At 45.5% G+C, this 24000-nt stretch overlaps 1 protein-coding gene across 2 annotated transcripts in view; it reads right to left on the reverse strand.

Moving 5' to 3' along the window:
- arap3 (ArfGAP with RhoGAP domain, ankyrin repeat and PH domain 3) overlaps positions 1-24000 on the reverse strand; it is a 49710-nt gene that overhangs the window by 2450 nt on the left and 23260 nt on the right. For both annotated transcript variants that reach the window (XM_038699385.1, XM_038699384.1), the window contains exons 7-33: positions 21924-22163; positions 21146-21215; positions 19089-19209; positions 18446-18630; positions 18248-18354; positions 17711-17910; positions 16200-16285; positions 14879-15061; positions 13569-13686; positions 11293-11397; positions 11047-11203; positions 10855-10957; positions 9151-9349; positions 9002-9065; positions 8749-8912; positions 7147-7359; positions 6922-7027; positions 6565-6712; positions 6419-6487; positions 6220-6294; positions 4576-4693; positions 4325-4453; positions 3609-3745; positions 3437-3519; positions 2179-2214; positions 936-999; positions 703-840 (exon numbers count right to left, since the gene is read on the reverse strand). In XM_038699385.1, the coding sequence (XP_038555313.1) occupies positions 703-840; positions 936-999; positions 2179-2214; positions 3437-3519; positions 3609-3745; positions 4325-4453; positions 4576-4693; positions 6220-6294; positions 6419-6487; positions 6565-6712; positions 6922-7027; positions 7147-7359; positions 8749-8912; positions 9002-9065; positions 9151-9349; positions 10855-10957; positions 11047-11203; positions 11293-11397; positions 13569-13686; positions 14879-15061; positions 16200-16285; positions 17711-17910; positions 18248-18354; positions 18446-18630; positions 19089-19209; positions 21146-21215; positions 21924-22163 (3418 nt within the window). The remainder of the gene's footprint in view (positions 1-702; positions 841-935; positions 1000-2178; positions 2215-3436; positions 3520-3608; positions 3746-4324; positions 4454-4575; positions 4694-6219; positions 6295-6418; positions 6488-6564; positions 6713-6921; positions 7028-7146; positions 7360-8748; positions 8913-9001; positions 9066-9150; positions 9350-10854; positions 10958-11046; positions 11204-11292; positions 11398-13568; positions 13687-14878; positions 15062-16199; positions 16286-17710; positions 17911-18247; positions 18355-18445; positions 18631-19088; positions 19210-21145; positions 21216-21923; positions 22164-24000) is intronic.

Genomic DNA, 24000 nt, shown 5'->3' on the forward strand with positions numbered 1-24000 from the left:
GATAGGGGGGGGGAGGAGGAGGGAGAGAAGGAGGAGGGAGAGGAGGAGGAGGAGGGAGGGGAGGGAGGAGAGGAGGGGGGAGGAGGAGGGAGAGGGAGAGGTGGGGGATGGATAGGAATAGGAGGATGAGGAGGAGGAGGTGAAGGAGGAAGGAGGAAGGAGGAAGAGGAGGAGGAGGAAGAGGAAGAGGAGGAAGAGGAGGAGGAGGAGGAGGAGAGGAGGAGGGAGGGAGGAGAGGAGGGAGAGGAGGAGGAGGGAGAGGAGGAGGAGGGGGAGGAGGAGGGAGAGGAGGAGGAGGGGGAGGAGGAGGGAGAGGAGGAGGGAGAGGAGGGGGAGGAGGGAGAGGAGGGAGAGGAGGGGGAGGAGGAGGAGGAGGAGGAGGGGGAGGAGGAGGGAGAGGAGGGGGAGGAGGGAGAGGAGGGAGAGGAGGGGAGGAGGAGGGAGAGGAGGGGAGGGAGTAAAACCAAAAACGAGTCTGAAATCTGAAAACACAGTTTGTCTTCAGCTTCATGAGAAACGAGTCCTGAATGAAAAGTCCTGGATTTAGCGGGAACAGGTCAAACTATCTCTTCTGATCTGGAGTTTTGGTTTTTCCTGTTTTATTGTGTTAAATTCGTGTTTAAATTTGTTTTATTTTTGTCAGCAGCTCGTCTTTGATTAGATTTCTCCACAGGAAGTCATCATCACGCATCACAGCCTGACCAGCGTCTGATTGGCCGACAGCATGCTGCTGTTGCTCTCGTCTCCTCTGATGGGGACGAGCGGCATCGTGCCGAACTTCTGCTTGGAGATATCTGACGAGGAGTGGCGCCTCAGCACCGGAGGGCCCGGGTCGTCGTTCTGCAAAAAGGAGCACAGAAAGAGGCGAGAGTCAGCGGGAGGCGTCCTGCGGAGACACGCTGATCCCGGATCAGCGGGACGAGCCTCCGTCTCACCTGAGCTTTGAGGAAGCCGGTGATCCAGTCCCACAGCTCGGCCTCACAGCTGCAGCACAGAAACCTGAGAGACACGCGGACGACAATCAAAGTTAGACCGACTTTTAAAAAACGCCGCCATGTTTGTAGTTCTTCTCTAAGTGAAAAAACTTCAATGGCACCAAAGTTCCCAAAGATCTAAACTTAACAGAAGTTTTGTTCTTTATTTCACTGTAGGATCAACCGGCGACCAGCTGCTCCGTCTGCCTTCATTAATATCATATAGAATATTTAAAAATATACAATAGAGCTTCTGAGGGTTTCAACAGGCTGCTCCGAGGAGTTTATGTAGAAAAACTAGGGCTGTCAAATGATTAAATTTTTAATCAAATTAATCAGAATTTTCAGTGGATTAATCAGGATTAATCACTATTTGCAACTACACCTGAATCCTAACCATTTTTTTTTCTGAAATGCATACCAAAAGATAAATAAAAAGACACAGATACATAATTTTCATATTATGTCTGTTTATTAACACAGCCAAATAATGGTGGTTTAAATCAAGCTGAAACATACTACCCCCCATAATATTTGGATGAGTCTTGAGACGCCACTTGCAAAACATCAATGAAACCTGAGTCTTCTACAATACTAACGGGTCTACAATCCTTTGCAATCCATTTTGCTATTTTGTTGGTCAAATTATCTGGGTCGAAAATTCAGCGTGGTCTGGCGCGAACCACTTGCTGAACATGACGACCCAGCAAACGCATGTTTGGCGTTGACATGGTACCTCAAGCTTGAACAGCTCCGGTGAAATTGAAACTCCTTGTTACAAATCTTGCAAATAACCTTGTACTTGTTAACTGTACCATCATCATTCTTTTTATATTTGAATCCGTCAATAGGCCCACTTTGCTCACCTTGCTCCATCTCGCCTCTCGCTCCCGTCCCAACCACTTTCCTGACCTGAATAATTTGTCACACTGCGCATGAGTGAAATGCGTTAAAAAAATTTACGTAATTAACGACAAACAACGAATTAACGTCGTTAACGCGCTATTTTTGAGAGCCCTAAGAAAAACAGAAACTTTCCTTCCACTGCTGCACAAGAACCTGAACTCATTTCTCAGTTTTTCTAAAGTCTTCTAAACTACAAACTAGAGTAACGCCTGGAGCAGCCTGCTGACATGTGGTTTAAACAGTGGAACTCAAGGATCAGGAACTTTACAGATCAGAGGGTTCATTAAGGAGAACTTACAGCTGGTGTTTGTCTGACATCACTGTGAATCCCCACCTGCAGGAGGAGACAAACACACATTCACTACAGGTCATACAGGTGAGCTCATCAGATGACCTCTGACCTGTGGACCTTCCTGTCCTCAGGTCAGAGGTCAGTCTGTTTCCATCTTCCCGCTGATTGTTAGCGTGAGCTGCTCCAGTTCTTAGTTGGTTGGTTGATGGTGCAGAGCGGGTCCGTCAGCACCAAACACCACCAGCTAACTACATCCTGTTCTCGCCGTAAAGACGTTCTTCTTCAACGAATCATCCTTAATACAAATTAACCTTAATCAACGTTTGAAACATTTCATATTTAACGATAATCAGAAGGCCTCTCGTGCCGCTTCACTCTGAGCCGCTTCATCGGGCCGCTGTGATGTCACAGTGTACCTGTATTCAGGGATCCAATCGGTGAAGATGCTGGAGCCCATATTGTTTCTGACCTTAGTGTTCTTTCTGTTTTTCTCCACTTAAACTCACCAAATTTCACCCGCTGCTCGATCAGTGATAAAAATCTCTCTAAGTCTAAGATGTGATGTCATTGGGTGGAGATGGAGCAGTGGACCAGACGCATGCCTTTGGGTTCAATTCCCGACTGTGACACGTCCACTAATGTGTCGCTGATCAAGACACTCCAAAAGGCGTGCGACCTCTGAGCAACGGTAAGTCACTCTGGATAAAAGCGTCATTATTTCCTCGACTAGTGAGAAAGTGAAGCACGAGCAGCGCTCACCAGTGGCTCAGTCACCAAGTCACCTGCTCTCGTGCTCTGAAGGTTCAGGGTTCAAATTTATCTGTGTGGTGTGTTTTCCATTACTCACTGAGTCAAAGTTTTCCTGTTCTACTTAGATCCTGTGAAAGTTCTTCCACCCGCTGCTCATTTAACGACACTCTGACCTCAAAATCAAGTTTCTGTTTCTGCAGCTACAACAAAAAAGACTTTGAGTCCAGATTGTTCCATCACTTTCATCTCTTCGCCTGCATCTGCTCTTCTCTGGAAACGCCGCATTTGTCGCGACCTGCTTGGAACAGTCAGTATTAAGAATCAGCTGATTCCTGACAGACACACTTGAAGCTCTGCAGTGTGAGTTTCTTCCTGTGCTCTGATTCTACCGGTGAAACACAAACTGCTCATCTTGTTGATTAAACTATCATCAGATCTCCAATAAGCAGAACCTGCTGAACGTCTTTCATATATTTTAAGCTTCGTGTAAAGGGCCGAGACTCGTCTCCGTTACCTGGTCGGAGCTTTCAGTTTCCTGCGGATGCCGATGTAGATCTTCATGGACTTCAGAGACCACTCCTTCTCCGGTTTGATGCTCTGAACAACAACAACACAGACCAGTCAGGAGACGGTGACCAGGGTTTACCGGCTCTCACAGGAACCCAGATCTCACTGAGCCCTCTTACCTTCTTGTCTTTGAGCAGCAGCAGTTTGTGGTCTTTGATCTGGAACGTTCTCTCCTGGAACTTGTTTCCCTGAAGAAGCTTCGGAGGTTCCTCACGACACCTCAGCAGACCGATCTTCATGATCTCGCTCTTATAGGCTGGACAGAGAGACAGAGTCAGTCACGTGGTCTCCTCTCTCTGAGCTACAAACTCGTTTCCCGTCTGCGTCTTTGACCACAGCTGCTCCCTGACTTCTGAATGCTTTGATACACCGATCAAACATTAAGACCGCCCGCAGGCCCCCCTTCTGTTGCCAACACAGCCCTGACCCGTCTCCATGGACTCCTCTGTGTGTTCTGACCCCTTTCTATCAGAACCAGCACCTTCTTCTTCTTCAGCTGTTGGATCGGACCACACGGGTACTGACCCCTGCAGAACGGGACCCCTAAACTGACACAAATCAGACCACGGACCCCCATTTCATAAGACTTTGTCACACACAGAAAGTGTGATCAAAATATTCAGACGTTCGCTGTGTTCTTTGCGTAACATTACCAGTAATAACATCACAACACAGCTTTACAGGCGGAAGGTCGCCGACCTCTGATGGCGCTTTTGGGACGGGAAACACGACCAGTGATGATTTATATATTCACTTTTAGAAATATCTACGCTGAGCTTCCTGCTCAAACTAACTGTGAGAGGAGGCAGCAGCTGTGTGTGCGAGTGGGACGTACAGGTGAGGATGTTGATGCCTTCTCCTCTAGGAACTCTCTTCACCACCAGGTAGGCTGAGCTCGGGTCGGCCATCTTGCACCACTGCAGGGCCTGCTCCAGGACCTTCTCTTTGGGGTGTAGCGGACGCTCTGACACAAGAAGAAGAAGAAGAAGAAGAAGAAAAAAAAAGGGTCAGGCAGGAGAGGGAAACCTCCCAGGCACCCTGAACTCGTCTGTCTCCAGGTGTCCAGGTGTAGTCTGGCTGTCTCACCCAGCTGTCCGTCCTCGATGGCCTCAAACGTCATCCAGACGTCTTTGTCTCCGGCCGGGACGTTCCTCATGAACAGAACCTGGTTGGTCAGCTCCTCAGCACACATGGTGGGAGACACCTGCAGGGGTCAAAGGTCACACAGACTGTCACACCTGATAATGTTGTAGTGGCTGTTCCTGTTGTCATGGATCCTGTAGTTCTCATCCCAACTCGCTTGGTCAAGACCCTTTAGCGCCGTTTTTCCACGTTTAGGGCTCCGTGGTCAAGTTAGCAACAATAAATATTCAACATCTGGTTAGACTTTCAAAATAAAACTAGTGGTTAACTTGACGTTGTGAAACATCGCAATTTGGTTAAATTTAGGCACCGAAAGTCCTTCATGGTTCATGGTTTAAATAACTACGTTACTTACGTTACCTAAGGAACTTTTTGTTTCACACGGGAAACGAACTGTCACGATCCTGTCCTGACTTTCTCTGTGTTTATTCATTTATCAGTTTGGTATCTGTTACATAATATATGGTCTTGTATCCAGTCTTTGTGGTCTGAGTTGTTCCTTCCTTTAGCCACCCTGTCTTATGTGTTGGAATCCCTTTTGCTGTGCCGTTAGTTTAGACTTAGTTTTAGTTTGCTTGTTACCTTTAGTGTGCGTCCTCTACCTGACGTTATTGTCTCTCTGGTTATCATCTGTCAGCTGGTGTTTTGGTATTTTCCTGATTTCAGTTCTGTTCCAGTCTCACGTATTTTCTGTACCATCATGCTTGAGTTCTGCCTGCTTGTGTATTTATGTTCTCATTCATTAATCTGATTTTGTTCATTCTGCTCGAGTCTCTTTGGAGCCTTTATTATTCATCCACGTCTTACTTAGTATCTGTCTTGTCTCGTATCTTTGTCCTGTACCTTCGTTCATGTCTTTAGTGTTCACTCCTGGCCTGTGTACTTCTGTGTTTTGCCCATGTCTATCTCTTAGCTTCTGTCTGTGTTCCTTGTTGCTGTTAGTTTATTTGTGATCTGTCTGCTTGTATTAGTTTATTTATATTACTCTGATGTTTAGTGTTGAGTAACTGGTGTTTTGTCCCCCCCCCTTCAGTATCTACCTGCCTCGTTAGCCTCATGCTCCTCACCTGTGTTGCTCACGCCCTGCTCGTTAGTCCTTGTGTGTGTGTATATATACCTGGTGTTTCTGTTTAGTCTTTGTCCGGTCATTACCTGCCTCGCCTTTAGCTGCATTAAAATATCTCTGAACTGTACCAGTCCGCCTGCGTGTCTTGCGTTTGGGTCCTACAACCTGCTCGCCATGACAATTCCTGACACGAACCCCCGGTCTCCTGGATGAAAGTCCGGTTTCTGGCCCTCTGTCCAACCCAACCACCTCCTCAGTCGGACCTCTCTGTTAAACACCTCACACCTACCTTCAGCGTTCATACATGCCGCTACAAGGTTTCGCCAGTGCGTTATAAACTAACGCCAACGATTCATGTGTGACAAGCTGGGAGTGAGAACGTGTTGATGCATGCGTTTTAAAAAAAGACAAAAATAAAAATACACTTCCTGCTTCTCCCAGCATGCACTGCGTCACATCAGACACCCAACATCATGCGAGCAGCCTGAAGGCAGAAGCAGCTGCTCAGCCTGCAGACTCACCTTGAGAGTGACGCAGCAGTCGGGGATCTTCAGCTCCAGGTAGACCTCGATGATCAGATCTCCGGCCTGAGACAGCTGCACACAAGAGCCGCAGTCAGTACAAGCCGACGCCCCACAGTGCATCCTGGGACTTTGAGTTAATGACTGATAAGCAGCTGATCACATATTACTATGTGTATTAATGACATCATCACTGCACCTGAGTGTCCTTCCAGGTGGTGATGAGGCTGATCTCCAGCTCGATCTGAGTCTGATGCTCCTCGTCGATCTGAAACAGAAGCTCACTGAGTTTGTTCGGTTTGTACGACGCGTAGAAAAAGGAGCTGCGCTCGGAGCTGCACTCACGTCGAAGATGTGCAGGTAGTTGTCTATCAGATCCTCCACGATCTTCACCTCGTGCTCTCCTTTACCGTCCGTCTGGAACAGGCTGGGAGCGAACAGCAGAGACAGGTTCTTAGTGCACATCTGGTTCAGGTCTGCACACTTCTGGACCCTGAGGGAGACACAGGAAATGACATCATGTAACGAGATTTCAGTGACGTTCAGCAACAACCTCCTACTTACGACTGCTGCTGTCAGGCGAAGCAAACACGAAGTAGCATCACAGATACACGAGGGAGTCCCGCAATTAGCGAGACAGGAAACGATCTCATGTTGCAAATGAGATCGTTATCACTAACAGGTGTGTTAATGCGAGCTCACCTGTACAGGTGACTGATGAGAGCAGCCAGAGTGGTCCTGTTGACTCGAGGAAGACTCCGGATGATCTCTTTGTAGCGGTCCAGCCTCTGACTCTTCTGGGGGATTTCTGAAGATGAAACCGGGACAGAGATCTAAAACATACTGAACACCTGCTGGATATCTGGACTGAAGCTGACCTCTGGACCTGACCATAATGACCCGGACTGTAAAGTAAAGTGGACTCACTGGCGGCTTCCTGCCACAGCGGGTGGAGGTCGGCCATGAAGATGGGGTCGTCAATCTCTCTGAAGAACCTCTTCAGGACGTCCGTCACGTCCTCGATGAAATGGTCTCCGATCCGCAGTTTGACGTTTCGAGCGTCTTTACGGAACTCTTCCATCAGCAGCTTGATCCTGGATTTGGCCCCGTTCTTCCTGTAGATCCCCTCGTGGCCCAGACCTACAGAGCATGCTCAGAACGTCACTCAGGTACAAGGTGAGAAAGCTTTAATGCAGCTTCACACAGATAAACATTTGGGCTTTGGTTTTAAGATTTTTATGAACAAAGGAGCTGAGCTGAAGGACAGGATGCACCGGGACCACCTGCTGACGAGGGTCAGAGCTGATTCTGAAGCAACCACCTTAAATCTGTCGTTATATATCTGGATTTGATACCATTGACCATCTGGTCCTATTGCAGAGACTGGAACATTTCATTGGAACCGCTCTAAGCTGGTTTAAGTCCTATTTATCAGATCGATTTCAGTTTGTACATGTTAACGATGAGTCCTCCATGCATGCCATGCAAGTTAGTCATGGAGTCCCACAAGGATCTGTCCTCGGACCAATCCTCTTCACTTTATATATGCTTCCTTTAGGCAATATTATCAGGAAACATTCCATAAACTTTCATTGTTATGCAGATGATACTCAGTTATATCTATCGATCAAACCAGATGAAACTCATCAGTTAGCTAAACTTCAAATGTGCCTTCAGGATGTTAAAACCTGGATGACCTGTAATTTTCTAATTTTAAACTCAGATAAAACTGAAGTTATTGCTCTGGGGCCTAAGCACCTCCGTGACGCATTATCTAAAGATATAGTTTCCCTTGATGGCATCGCCCTGGCCTCCAGCACCACTGTGAGGAATCTTGGAGTTATCTTTGATCAGGACATGTCGTTTAAGTCTCACATTAAGCAAATTTCAAGGACTGCCTTTTTTCACCTACGTAATATTGCGAAAATCAGGAACATCCTGTCTAAAAATGATGCAGAAAAACTAGTCCATGCATTTGTTACTTCTAGGCTGGATTACTGCAATTCCTTATTATCAGGCTGCTCGAAAAAGTCCATTAAGACTCTTCAGCTGATCCAGAATGCTGCAGCACGTGTTCTGACAGGAACCAGGAAAAGAGATCACATTTCTCCTGTTTTAGCTTCTTTGCATTGGCTTCCAGTAAAATCCAGAATAGAATTTAAAATCATTCTTCTTACCTACAAAGCTCTTAATGGTCAGGCACCATCTTATCTTAAAGAGCTCATAGCACCTTACTACCCCACCAGAGCACTGTGCTCCCAGAATGCAGGGTTACTTGTGGTTCCTAGAGTCTCCAAAAGTAGACTAGGAGCCAGAGCGTTCAGCTATCAAGCTCCTCTCCTGTGGAACCAGGTTCCAGTTTGGGTTCAGGAGGCAGACACCATCTCCACATTTAAGAGTAGGCTTAAGACTTTCCTCTTTGATAAAGCTTATAGTTAGGGCTGGCTCAGGTTAGTCCTGAACCAGCCCTTAGTTATGCTGCTGTAGGTTCTTGGCACATTTTCCCTCCACCACCGCCCTCTTCCTCACCGTACTGGGTGATGAAGGCGATGCAGCTGTCCACGATGATGGGGATGTCGTTTCTGCTCAGCTGCTGCTCCCTCAGAGTGTTTCCTTTACCGCCGGCCGCTCGCTGGATGTCCGAGTACCACAGAGAGAAATCCATCCGGCCGACCCCCTGCAGGTGGAGAGTCCTGATGGAGAGAGGAAACGACGCGATGAAGGGAAACGGAAATGAAAGAGCAAATGAAGCGCCATCCAGCAGACACAGTCTTCCTCTCACCTGCCCTTCTCTACTAAAACCAGGATGTCTTTCTTCTCGTGGTTCTCGGTCTCGGAGGTGATACCTTCAACACAAACACAGAGCGTTTAATCAGTCGGACAGCGGGTCAGTCAGACACGGTGTATTTGTAGACCAGGACCAGGACTGACTGAGCTCCTGCAGACGGTTCAGGTTGATGATGTCCTCCGCTGCTCCGTCCTTTTGGGGACAGATGAAGAGGTTGGACTTCTGCAGGACAAAGTAGGCCTCCTTCCACTGCTGAGGGTCCAACATGGCTCGGTACCGCAGCAGGCCGACCCGCTCAAACTCCCGAGTCAGCAGGCAGTGACAGCTGAGGGGGGTCGCGGCCTGACAGGATCAAAATATAAAGAATCTTTAAAAGCACATTCACGACGTTCTGAAGGAAAAAAGTTTTCTGCACCTCAGCTGAACTACCTGTGACATCACTTCCTCTAAACACAGATGATAAAACAGAGAGGGGGTGGGACTGACCTCTGATTCAGGAAATGTAGTTTGTTTATATTCTTGTTTCATAGCTGCTGGTGTTGCAAGCAGCAGGAGAGATGCTGATTGGCTGCTGCTGTTAGCACAGGGACCACCGTACCTGTCAACCCTCCCATTTTTTCCCGGGATTCCTCCGTATTTTACCACTCTATCCCGTTGTCCTCCCGTTTTAATATTTACCTGTAAATCTCCTGTAACTTTAACCTTTCTAGATCCTGTGCGTATTTGACAGTATGGAGAACATTAGCTGTAACAGTCACAGGAAGTCAACTGCACCCGCCAATGAAACGAAAAGAAGAAGAGCAGCGCGAGGGGACCAGGATGGATGATGAGTATTTCACTCACATATTGCCCTAAAGATATACGTGTGAACCGGAAAAATTATTTACGATGTCCAAGTAAAGACTACAGCCTACAGTAATTCTTCTACATGAGTGGTTCTGATTATTTACAAGTTATTACTAAATTAGTTTTAATAAATTAGAGACCAAGACTGAGCTCCTTACACAAGGATTTAGTGAATAAAAACAACCCACAAAAATGAAACAGCTGTAACTGGAATTAATATCATATTATTATTATTATTATATATTACATTATAGTGTTAAAGGACATATGAAATTATAATGAATATAGTAACGATAAGTAGTAAATTCCCATTATACTATATGGCCTATACTATGAAATGACTTTGTATTTAATGTTAGAATAGAATATCTAAGAACATTTTTCAGTGTGCTGGGGGGGGTGAAATCCAGTCTGACTGCAGCCATTCTTTACTTCACTACTCTGCTTCTCCAGAGGAGACGTCACACTCTGTAACATCAAGACTCTTCAGTCCTCCTCCTGTAGTGGAGGTCTCGGGATGACGGGGGATTCCTCTGCGGCTTAAGGCCAAACTTCTGTGTTGCGTCTATGCATGCACCGTCATGAGCATTTAAACTTGTGGCTTGGTGTCTGCGTTGCTCTTCAATAATACCGCCAAAACACTAACTTGGACGGGGGTGAAATGATTTAATCATGTGGCTGTTTGACCGAATGGATCAAACTCTGATGGTGAAACATGTTGCAGGGTTGTGATGCTAAAAAAAAGTATCAGCCGCTGGTTTGGCTGCTAGTAAAATTGGCTTTAAAGCACGGAACACGTTCGTGGGGTCTCAGAGGAAATGTGATGCTACCAAGGAATCACCATCAGATTGAACTCTTTTACAACTCAGATGTCTTTTGAAGCTGATGATAATGAAGTGACGCAGTAACGTTCTGTATGACAGAAGCATTCACTTAAAATGAGCCCTCTTTGCAGCTCGTATCAGGAAATATTTCAGATGAAGAGTGTCGGAGTGTCAGACCTTCCCGATGGCTTTGGTCCAGCTGTGCAGAGCGTCGGCCGTCTCCAAACCAAACTGATAAAGTTTCTCTGAAGTCAAATACAACTCGAAGGTGTAACGAAACCTGAGAGGAGGACGGACAGAGAGGCAGAGCTTTACCTGGCGTTCAACCTTTCAACAACATCAGAGAGGACAGAGCGTTCAGGAGCTCACCTGTCGATGAAGCCGTTGTTGTTGTTGGAGGAGTCGGGTCGACTGATCCCCAAACACACGATGTCTTTAACGCTGATCTGCATGCAGGGATCAGCTGATCGATCCGACTCGTAGAAGAGCAGAGACCGATCCACCGAACACCAGAACTTCTGGAAGTCTGACGACAAGACGAGGAGACATTAGGTGTGGTTTGATTATAGAGGTTCCTCAGTTCCCTATGAATGACCTGGTTCTGTATCACCCCACCTTCTCGTGTCTTCCTGGACAGGGTTCCTCTGTGGACGGTGCTGGACTTGTAGAGGTAACCAGAGTGCAGGACGGGCTGCATGATCTCATCGTACACGCTGGGGTCTGACGGGGAACAGAAGAACCACAAAGACCGTTCCTTCAGGACGTTATAGACTTACATTCATTCCCTGGAGACTTCCATAACTCTGACTGCTGACCCACATACACAGATGGAAATCTTAAAACATAAATGTCAGCTGTCTTCTGACTGTGACGTGAAGTGGTTCTGGTTCTGACTCTGCGTGTGTGTCAGTAGAATAAAAGCCTGTGTCGGCCTGAGGTTCTCTGCTAACTGAAGCAAACTGTGTCAGGATAAAAGCCTCCCTGCAGGAACAGAGCTGATAACAGCGCCTCAGCTGACCTTCAGCACAGCTCAGGACCGTGCACGGCTTCAGAAAACATTACTGCTGTCGCCAAAATGAAAACAACCTCCAGCTCCTGCTACAGTACAGAGGGAGAGGTCAGACCTGATGCAGAGTACAGTAGAGATCAGCAGAGATCACTAGAGTACAGCAGAGTACAGCAGAGATCAGCAGAGATCAGTAGAGTACAGCAGAGTACAGCAGAGATCAGCAGAGTACAGCAGAGATCAGCAGAGATCAGTATAATACAGCAGAGATCAGCAGAGATCAGTAGAGTACAGCAGAGATCAGTATAATACAGCAGAGATCAGTAGAGTACAGCAGAGATCAGTAGAGTACAGCAGAGATCAGTAGAGATCAGCAGAGTACAGCAGAGTACAGCAGAGATCAGCAGAGATCAGTAGAGTACAGCAGAGTACAGCAGAGATCAGCAGAGATCAGTAGAGTACAGCAGAGTACAGCAGAGATCAGCAGAGTACAGCAGAGATCAGCAGAGATCAGTATAATACAGCAGAGATCAGTAGAGTACAGCAGAGTACAGCAGAGATCAGCAGAGATCAGTAGAGTACAGCAGAGTACAGCAGAGTACAGTAGAGTACAGCAGAGATCAGTATAATACAGCAGAGATCAGTAGAGTACAGCAGAGATCAGCAGAGTACAGTAGAGTACAGTAGAGATCAGTATAATACAGCAGAGATCAGTAGAGTACAGCAGAGATCAGCAGAGTACAGTAGAGTACAGCAGAGATCATTATAATACAGCAGAGATCAGCAGAGTACAGCAGAGATCAGCAGAGAACGCAGAGATCAGTAGAGTACAGCAGAGATCAGTAGAGTACAGCAGAGATCAGTAGAGTACAGCAGAGATCAGTATAATACAGCAGAGATCAGTAGAATACAGCAGAGATCAGCAGAGTACAGTAGAGATCAGCAGAGTACAGCAGAGATCAGCAGAGTACAGCAGAGATCAGTATAATACAGCAGAGATCAGCAGAGTACAGCAGAGATCAGTATAATACAGCAGAGATCAGCAGAGTACAGCAGAGATCAGTAGAGTACAGCAGAGATCAGTAGAGATCAGTAGAGATTAGTAGAGATCAGCAGAGTACAGTAGAGATCAGTAGAGTACAGTAGAGATCAGTAGAGTACAGCAGAGATCAGTAGAGTACAGCAGAGATCAGTAGAGTACAGTAGAGATCAGTAGAGACCAGTAGAGTACAGTAGAGTACAGCAGAGATCAGTAGAGTACAGTAGAGATCAGTAGAGATCAGTAGAGTACAGTAGAGATCAGTAGAGTACAGCAGAGATCAGCAGAGATCAGTAGAGTACAGTAGAGATCAGTATAATACAGCAGAGATCAGTAGAGTACAGCAGAGATCAGTAGAGATCAGTAGAGATCAGTAGAGATCAGTAGAATACAGTAGAGATCAGCAGAGATCAGTAGAGTACAGTAGAGATCAGTAGAGTACAGCAGAGATCAGTAGAGTACAGTAGAGATCAGTAGAGTACAGCAGAGATCAGTAGAGTGCAGCAGAGATCAGCAGAGATCAGTAGAGTACAGTAGAGATCAGTAGAGTACAGTAGAGATCAGTAGAGTGCAGCAGAGATCAGCAGAGATCAGTAGAGTGCAGCAGAGATCAGTAGAGTACAGTAGAGATCAGTAGAGTACAGCAGAGATCAGTAGAGATCAGTAGAGTACAGCAGAGATCAGTAGAGTGCAGCAGAGATCAGTATAATACAGTAGAGATCAGTAGAGTATAGCAGAGATCAGTAGAGTACAGTAGAGATCAGTATTATACAGCAGAGATCAGTAGAGTATAGCAGAGATCAGTAGAGTACAGTAGAGATCAGTAGAGTACAGCAGAGATCAGACCTGATATGGTGCAGTGAAGTTGTTGGCCGCCGTTGGCGAGGCGAGCTGACTCCGCCTCTGAGAAAATCTGAGTGACCGTTTTCAGAAGAGTCTGTTCAGAGACCGCCGAACACAAGACCTGTTAATGAGAGAGAGACATTAACTCACAGACAGAGAGAGAGGAAAATAAATCACTGGTGTAAGATAGTATTATTAAGTTATCATTAATGTTTGTTATGTTCATCATTGTTCCACGGCAGGAGATAGATTTAGTTTTTAGTCCTTTGTCTTGATGAAGCCGCGGAGCCAGCGAAGACACTCCGTTCTGCCTCAGAGCCGCTTTTACGGACTTATTACTCGCCGTTTACCTGAAGTCACCTGACAGAAACTTTGGTAACAGTCTGAAGAGGAGAGTAAAAGAAATACTTTTTACATGTAGGCACATGTGGTTTTTGGACATAAGTGAAAAGGAGCTTTTTGTACTTTTATTTTAGTGGTAACAACCGAATATTTAATTTTGTGGTCAGAAAATTGAATGAAAATAAAGAGTAGTGATTTAATTTGGAATGTACGGGAGCCCAAAGAGGCCATGCCTTCATGCATTTTATTTACTCCGTTTTCCCGTAATAACGAGTTCATTTAATTTGTTTTCTGAAGATCTTTGGAGAGTTATTTATGTCCTTATCTCGAAATAACAAATGTTGTTTCCATGAGGTAACGACATAATTAATTTGAGGAGTAAAACAAAACGATAGTCTAGTTTATTAAATGACTGCAGGAAACAACATTCAGTTTAGCAGTGTCAAGAGGAGCAGGAAATTATTGATCACTGCATCACAGTGATGGCTGAAACAGCTTTATGCAGATAATACACACATTAAGGAGGCGGTTAGCAAGGCTGCAGCTTTATCAGCAGCCTTTCACATTGAACTCATTACTGTTTTCTTGAGAACTGATTATGTCATTATTTCAGGAAAACAACATTTAAATGACAAATTAAATGAAGTCGTTATCACAGAAAAAAACTGAGTAAATAAAATGTATGAATGTATGAGCTCTTAGGGCTTCCGTAGGACTGTAATTAGGTGGTTGTTTAGTAAATTATTCATGTGTATTAAACTGTGAACTATTATCGCTGTTTTCAGTAGATATCTATATATCATGCTGCAAGGAAGCTTCTGAAACCCATCACATGTTTATCACACGTCTAACAGCTTCACGTGGTTCACACGATTGGTTCAGTATGTTGTCCTGGTGAGGATCAGCCTGGGTCCGGGATAAAGAACTAAGAGCGTCTGGTTTAAGGGCGGCTGTTTGGGCGTGGGTCAGACCTTCAGCAGCTCCTCCTGGCTGTTGAACGCTGGGTGGCTGAGGCGGTATCGTCCCTCTTTGTACTTCTGGGTGATGAACTCTCTTCTCTGCTCAGGCGAGGCGTCACAGTCCAGCTCCGCCGACGCAGACAGCCGAGCCCCCCAGAAGTCGTTGGCCCGGTCGTTCCCCAGCATGATGAACAGCTGACGCACACAAACAAACTAGTAAACAAACACAACAGCGCAGATCCGGGACTACAGAGCCCTGTTTCAGAAAGCAGGCTTAACAAACTCTGAGCTCATCCCTGAGCTCGGGGTTGACTGAGCCTGAGGTGGGAAACTCTGAGTTTTCAGTTCCAGAACAGCAGAACAGAATTCTCCTACAGCCCATTCGATTTTAAATAGGAAGGCTATTTTTATTAAGCTGGAACCCGACGGGACTAAATGCCGGTTGGCAATCGGCTGCCTGATTATGAAAATAGGTACAGGTCAAATATAAGACACAGTTTATCGTGAACCTGTGATTGTAAAGTCACACCCAGCAGGTTAGACTATTAGTTATTTTTTCAGCAGTGGAAAATGTGTCTATGTGTTCAAAGTGACTGTAAAGTTTCAGACGTCTATTTTACTTTAATAAAATCTTGCTCATTTCGTATTTTATTAATGCCGTCAGAACACATGATAACTACGAATGTTCCAATCCGTGCGCCTACAATATGAAAGGTTACTGTTCACTGATCAGTTTTATAGGTTACATTTTAAACAGTGATTACTGCAGTAATGTAGCCCACTAAGTGTTTCACAGCGTTAAAGACAGACATAGATTTGATTCTGGGCTGAGGATAAATCCACAATGTGCGGAGATCTGTCCTCACATCGATGACAGATTGATCATAAAGCGTCATGTTCAAGATCATGTTTGGGTGAAAAACTAAGAGCCTGTCTAGCCAGGATTTTAAAGTTTTTAAATATGTAAATGCGTTCAGACATGTGCTTTGATATCAACAGCATGAATGAGGAAATGAAACGGTGTGTCAGACAGGAGGGGAGGAGTCAGAGAGAAACTGACGGTTTTCCAACTTATCCTGTGAACCTGACCTCCTCCCGAGCAGGTCAGGTTCACAGCATCAGTTACCGGAGTTACTGATCTTGAGTTTATCTGATCTCGCTCTCTGAAACGGAAAACTCAGAGTTTCCCTCATCTCGGGCTCAACATACTCAGGAATCGCGATTTCTGAAACGGGGCCCAGGACAGCTCAGATCCAAACACAGGAGCTGAACGTGCTTAAAGAGAGACTGGATCCTACACCTGGTTCAGGTGATGGACTGGTTCTGGACTCACCTGGACTATCTCGTTGCTCCACACGCTGGTGTCCAGTTTCAGACTCTGAACCTTGGAGACCATCGTCCCCAGACCTCTGTGCTGCCCTGCACACACACAGCACAGCCACCATCCCGTCATCTTACCGATATTATGAACTCCAGGTAATTCTGACATCACTTCTGATAAGTGCGTGTCAGCACACGCCGCCCAGATAACAGAAGGATGATGACAGCAGGATGACACACACGCTCCCCACAATGCGGTCGAACCAGCACAGTGACAGTTTCACCTGCAGTGATTCGTGTCTCCACAGGTGTTCACAGGTAAACACGCTCAGTAAGCCTGATGAGGCGGCTTCAGATTAAAAAACCTTCCTGCTTCAGCTTCAGCATGTGTTCCTGTTTGTGCTGGTCTGGACCGCAGACCGGGAGCCAGACCTGATCACCAACACATGTGGACTCATTTGGACATAAAAAGACAAACGCAGCCTGTAAAACATTTATCTAAAACTTTCTACCGTTTAATATGAAGAATCCTGTAAATGTTTTCACTCTGTCGTTCCATCAAAAACTAAAAACACTGACTACTACTACGCTAACAATCCCACAATGCAATGCAACCCTGGAGCTGGTCCCTGTGGTTTTGCTCGCTCTCTCTCTCTCTCTCAGTTTAGTTCACCTTTACTGGCATGAATGTCAAACAACAATTCTGCCAAAGCTTTAAATATAATGCAAAAGAACAATTTATTTAATTATAAAAGTAAATAAATCAGTAAAAGTTTGTGTGTGTTAAAATAAATAAATAAAAATAACAACAGTAAGCCCGCGTGAGTGCCATAGGTCAGCAGTATGTAGAAGTAATTTTATGTTTAGGATCAATAAAGAAAAAACAACTAAAAAATCAGTATCAGAGGGAAAAAAATAAAAACCAAGTATCAAATGCAAATTGTAAAAAACAAACCAAAATGAGTTCAATTTTCAAAAGAACAATTACTAAAATAACAAACAATGAAAATAATAACAATTTGGAAATTTTAAAGCACAATTTTTTAATGTATTTATCAGTCTAGTTCCCGCTAGTTGTCCTCAGTTCGAGGAGACAGATTTTGCTGCAGTGATTTGGCATTCGGACGCTGAATGGAGCTCTGCTGTTCATATCTACATAGATAGTGACCTTGCTAATTGATGACACCCGTCCGTCGCTCTGTAGGGCGTCTGTCACAGTAAGAACATCGTCAGTTGGTTAATTTGCCTAATCTTTGCAGGTCCTCAGATCGCGGTGGAAACACACACAACAAAGGTCTGAAGGACCTTTTAGTCCCTTTAAAAGTAGATCTTGACTTTGGTCTGGACCTGCTCTATATAACCAGCGCAATGAGGGAACTCTAAAGCGCTTTATACAAATCAAACTGAACTGAACGGAGCTTGTGGGATCTTCCCAGTAGTTACTGGTTCTAACAGGATTTGTTTTTCCCACCAGCATCAGATAAACAAAGTTGAATTAGTCTTGGTCTAAACCAGGTCCGTTACCTGCACAGTTCTTGCAGATGACCACACAGAGGTTGATGGAGGCCCAGTCGGGGTTCAGGGCCTTGCAGTCGGCACACATCCTGTTGGACCGGTTGGACCAGATCTTCTCGGCCACCTCGTAGTCTGACAGAGTCTCCGCAATCGACTCCTGCAGCGCCTCCATCCAGTCTCGCTTCTCGCGGTCCGAATCCGCCGTAAAGCTGAGGAGGCGGAGCACAGGTCGCGGTGAGGTCGACACGGCAGCGACATTTTAAAGACAGACCCCCCCCCCATAAGGAGCTGGTTTCAGGGACCAGAAGGCTCAGTCAGGCAGAGAGACGGACGTTTGCTTCCCACATTCACAGCTGAGAACTAAAAATCTGTATCTCTGTTGTTAGCTGAACCCTCTTCTACTGAAACTTTCTGGCACTACGTCCTGTTTCCACTCAGTTTCAGATCAACGGGAGGAAACCAAAAAACCCGACCATCAGAACGTGAATCAATAAATCGAGTTCCACTTGCTGTACATTTGGATCAGTACAAGTGATGCAGTCATACCTGAAGGTTTTGTACGGCGTGATGAGGTCAAAGCTCTTGTGTTTTCCGTCTCTGATCGTCGCTCCTCGAGCTTCGATCAACGTGATGCCGATCCCGTTACGAAAACACTGCAGACACAGAAGTTAGAGATATATTCAGCAACCTGCTGCATGCGGCTGCTGCACGCCTATCTGTACCGTCACCTGTCAGTATTCTCACCTGTTCACTCTTGTAGAGCCAGATCTGCTCCGTGTGGATGGCGGCGTACACTTTGGACTTGGTCCCTTTCAGCTCCAGCACGCCATGTTTCTGACAGTGTGATCCGGGGCCGAAGCGCTGCCGACCGAACACCAGCTGATCTCTGACATGTTCCTGCAGCGTGCAGACCCATCGCCGCCTCAGCACTGAAACACAGAAACACAAATCATCATCATCATCATCATCATCATCATCATCATCATCTTCATCCTTGTCTCTGTCTCCGTCCCTCTGTCCTCTCTTCTTCTTCTGTTATTTCCTGTCTCCTACATTATCAGGCCTGTAAAGACCTGGATCAGAGCCGTCTGAATCCAGCAGGTTAGCTGGTCGCTCTTTGGTCCGTCCCTGCTGGATCACATGACCCGCTGAGCTTTACAGCAGTGCTCAGAGTCCTCCACTACTTTGTGTGTTTCTTCCTGTCTCTGAGGGTAAAAGTCGGACGACGCACGAATTACAGTATTCAAGTATTCTTTTGTGAAACTTTTTGGAGAATGTTTCTGTAAGAGCATTCTATCAGATTTAACAAGAACAAATTGGTGCAACAGAATAAATTAAACAGAGTGGGGCTATGTGTTGACTTAAAGTGTGTGTTTAGTTGTTTCACCTTCATTATCAGTCCTGAACACAAAGATCCTCTGAGTCGTCACAATTTCAAATTTATTGTCTTTTGCTGGGCGGGCCATCTGGATGGCAGCCAGTGGGATCACTCCTTTAGGGTAGACGTCCTGAAACAGGTGAGAAAAACAATTTAATTACAGGTTGTGTCCCAGCAAACCAATATATTTAGAGATGGAGCCAAATGAGCGGCAGTAAAACAGTGGATACATTTTTATGAGCACAAAGTAACTCATTCCTTCAGAGTTTGATCCATTCGGTCAATAACATTTTACTATTAGATAGATCCTATTGCAGAGACTGGAACATTTCATTGGCATTAAAGGAACCGCTCTAAGCTGGTTTAAGTCCTATTTATCAGATCGATTTCAGTTTGTACATGTTAACGATGAGTCCTCCATGCACGCCAAAGTTAGTCATGGAGTTCCACAAGGATCTGTCCTCGGACCAATCCTCTTCACTTTATATATGCTTCCTTTAGGCAACATTATCAGGAAACATTCCATAAACTTTCATTGTTATGCAGATGATACTCGGTTATATCTATCGATCAAACCAGATGAAACTCATCAGTTAGCTAAACTTCAAATGTGCCTTCAGGATGTTAAAACCTGGATGACCTGTAATTTTCTAATTTTAAACTCAGATAAAACTGAAGTTATTGTTCTGGGGCCTAAGCACCTCCGTGACGCATTATCTAAAGATATAGTTTCCCTGGATGGCATCGCCCTGGCCTCCAGCACCACCGTGAGGAATTTTGGAGTTATCTTTGATCAGGACATGTCGTTTAAGTCTCACATTAAGCAAATTTCAAGGACTGCCTTTTTTCACCTACGTAATATTGCGAAAATCAGGAACATCCTGTCTAAAAATGATGCAGAAAAACTAATCCGTGCATTTGTTACTTCTAGGCTGGATTACTGCAATTCCTTATTATCAGGCTGCTCGAAAAAGTCCATTAAGACTCTTCAGCTGATCCAGAATGCTGCAGCACGTGTTCTGACAGGAACCAGGAAAAGAGATCACATTTCTCCTGTTTTAGCTTCTCTGCATTGGCTTCCAGTAAAATCCAGAATAGAATTTAAAATCATTCTTCTTACCTACAAAGCTCTTAATGGTCAGGCACCATCTTATCTTAAAGAGCTCATAGTACCTTACTACCCCACCAGAGCACTGCGCTCCCAGAATGCAGGGTTACTTGTGGTTCCTAGAGTCTCCAAAAGTAGACTAGGAGCCAGAGCGTTCAGCTATCAAGCTCCTCTCCTGTGGAACCAGGTTCCAGTTTGGGTTCAGGAGGCAGACACCATCTCCACATTTAAGAGTAGGCTTAAGACTTTCCTCTTTGATAAAGCTTATAGTTAGGGCTGGCTCAGGTGAGTCCTGAACCATCCCTTAGTTATGCTGCTATAGGCCTAGACTGCCGGGGGATTTCCCATGATGCACTGAGCTCCTCTCTCCTCTACTTTCTCTCCCTCTGTATGCAACCTCATCCCATTATTGCATGTTACTAACACAACTTCTCCCCTTTCTGGTAGTCTTGTGCTTTCTCGTCCCTCTCCTCTCTCCTCCTATCACTTCCTGCAGGTTTTCTGGCTCTGGAGCTGTGGAGTCTGGATCTGTGGTTGCGGGTCACCTGCTGCCCCCGTGTTCCTGCTCGACACCCTCTGCTACAACAACTATTGTTACTAGTCCTATTGTTATTATTGTTATTATAATCATTAACATTACGACTGTTACCATTAACACTACTGTAAATATCCTTACCATTATTAATTCAGTCTATAGCAACATCACCTTTACTGTCTGTACCTCTGTATGTATATTGTGTAGGCTGCCTCCCTCTCTCTCCTTACATCCCTCTCTTTTTCTCTCTGTTCCTCTCCTGCTCTATCTCTCTCTCCCCTGAACCAGAAGATCCGTCTCCATCAGGACAGTTATAATAAGATTCACTTCTTCTTTATGTTAGGCACCATTTTGCCGGCATCACATGTAGGCAAAATGTTCAGTGGTAAATATCCCAAACAAATAACTTCATGTTCTTTGTACCTTCTCGCTGCCGAAGTACATCAGGTTTTTGCCGTCAAACTTCACGTAGCGCTTCTGGAAAACATAGTTCCTGAAAAATATAAAACACAAATCAGACCTGGAGACAGTCACATGATCCCTTTTACAACACAACACGCAAGTGTGTTCAAAACTCCCACAAAATAACAAGTAATTTAGAGTCATCAGACCTGAACTCAGGCAGAAACACTGCAGCAGTTCCATGAGCGTCAGCAGAAAACACTCATCGGTTGATAATCTGTGTCTGAACTGATCTTAATTTACCAAAGAACTTTATAGTTTTAAAGAGCAGTAGGAGGAGGAAAGAAGGAACAGACAAACACACCGAGTGGAGGAGGAGGAGAAGCAGGAAGAGGAGGAGGAGAGGAAGGTGATGAGGCAGAAACAGCTCCTCAGGAGGGAGGAGACACAGGGAGGAGCTGAGAGGAGGAGACGCAGCAGAACAGCCAGCGCTGACCTCTGACCCCTGAGAAACACACACACATATACACAGGAAGCTGTGTCACTGACTTTCTGATTCGACCACTGTGACTGGCCAGGTGAAAATGTGGGAGGAGCTCCAAGATCTTCGTTGACACTCCTCAAGCAGCTATTTAAATCAAACGCACCCCAGTTGTTTTGTTCTTCCTGGTCTAACCAGATGTGTAAATTAAACGCACCCTGTACTTTTGTTCTTCCTGGACTAACTAGCTGTTTAAATCAAACGCACCCCTGTGGTTTTGTTCTTCCTGGTTTAACCACATTTGTAAATCAAACGCACCCCTGTGGAGACAGCTTGTCCAGCCAGCCGCTGATGATGGGCGGGGCTCTCTCGGTCAGTGAGGTGTAGCTGGCGTAGGGGGAGATGGTCAGGTCCTCGTCGGTCTCTGGGGGGAAGGCGTGGGGGGGCAGGGAGAGGTAGCGGATGGGGGGTGAAGGTTCTCCGACGGTGCTGTAACCCTGAGAGTCTCCGGAGTGAAGAGCCTGAGACAAACGCTTCGTCCAGGAGAACTTCTGGAAGCTGAAGGTACAAACACAGGAAGAGATGAAGCTCTCACGTCCTCTGAACACGTTTACACAGCTGCAACACATCAAACAAACTGCAGTTTGTGAAGTCCATCTAAAGTAGGGATGCACTGACCCAACTTTTTCAGTGCTGATGCTAATACCTGGGCTCATACAGCTTATTGATTGAGTCCCGATCAATGAGCTGTATGAGATTTATCTTTTCTGTGTAAGGTCACATCCAGCTGGGTTTAAACATCGCTTCCTGACTTTGTAAAACAAAATGCTAAGTTAGCTCTCCTAGCACAATGTTCGTGTCTACTGGCGAACTGCTGATGCATCGCGTAGTACGTGCGAATTGAAAATAAATCGGGCCCATTGTCATCAACACCCAATCCAACTATTTGAGTCAGTATTGGGCTGATATCAGTATTGGATCAATGCATCCCTAATCTAAAGAAAAGATCTACAAAATAAAAGTGTGCCGAGCATAAAACCCTGCAGGTCTCCAAAGGTCAGACAATATGCAGATGATATGTATGATACAGATGATAAGTCATGAAAAGGGCTGACCCCGAATAGTCGAAGATTTGATGCTTCGATGGGCGGAGCCTGATTCAACAGTCAATCTCACAGTTGAAGTTTCACAGCGAAACAAGGATCACGCCATTTTGGCGATATGGGGGTGTTCAAAGTCTGATTTTACATAGAACTACCAGTTTTCTCCCAATAAGTTAATATACAGCCTGCTGCAATATACATTTCAACGTTTAATGCTGTAAATAAACATGTAAAAAGAATAAAACTTTCAATAGTGTGTGTGCGGTGGAAGAAGTGGAACACTTGCTGAAGAGACGTAGGGTGGTGATGGCGACAGGGGTGGTGATGGCGCAATGGATAAGACTAGTTGCACCAGAGGCGTGCGACCTCTGACATGTACAGCAATTGTAAGTCGCTTTGGATAAAAGCATCAGCTAAAGTAAAGAAAATGTAGCTCCATCTTTATTGGTGTTGTGCCGAGTCGTCCGTACCTCGTGGGCCTTTCGGACAATTTATCACCGTTGATGAACCACACAAAGAATATTTTATCGTTTTTAAATAGCCGGCTACTTGAAATAGACCCACGAGGAACCGCAGCTGCGTGCATGCCGTGCTGCTGACAGCTGCATGCACGCAGCTGCGGTTCCTCTGACCAGTGAATGGCAGGCGAGAGAGAGAGAAAATGGTCAACAATAAGCCTCAGTTTAGCTTCGGCTGGCAGTCGCCACGCATAAAAACACACATGATGCGACAATCAGTCCACTACAGGCAGGACTTGATGATTCTGAATCGACTATGTAAATCCTTAGTCGGGGACAGCACTACTATCTGCTGTATATATTTACAGTATCAATTTTATATATGTACATGCAGGGTGCGATTTGTGTAAAAAACAGGGGGGGGGGGGGTGACTGTGGATTTATAGCGAAATTTTAATTTAATAATTTAATTTTATACTGCGATGCAGAGCTGCAGTGAAAACGCAGAAAAGACAGATGCATGCTGTGTTTCTCTCGGGTGCAGTGACTGGGTAAGGGGAAAAAGACTGATTTAAAAGCCATCACTTTCAGTGTTATTAAGTGAAAAGAGTGTTTATTGCAGCTTCAGTGATATCGACTGCCTTCCCTGTGACCGGGGCAAATGTCTTGTGAGTTTTGATAGGCTATTTTTCGCAACTTGTAACCAATCATTAAGCGAGTCCAGCCTGGTGATTACCTACAGACAGAGAGGCAGCTGGATCAGAGCCAAAGTAGCGCATTTTAAAATTACAAAACTACAGATCGATCCGAACCGTGTGTTTTGTGAAAAGTTGC

Source organism: Micropterus salmoides, unplaced genomic scaffold (assembly GCF_014851395.1).
Source record: "Micropterus salmoides isolate LMB-PRFRI ecotype aquatic unplaced genomic scaffold, ASM1485139v1 Ms_hic_scaffold_5, whole genome shotgun sequence".
In the NCBI taxonomy this organism is placed as follows: domain Eukaryota; kingdom Metazoa; phylum Chordata; class Actinopteri; order Centrarchiformes; family Centrarchidae; genus Micropterus; species Micropterus salmoides.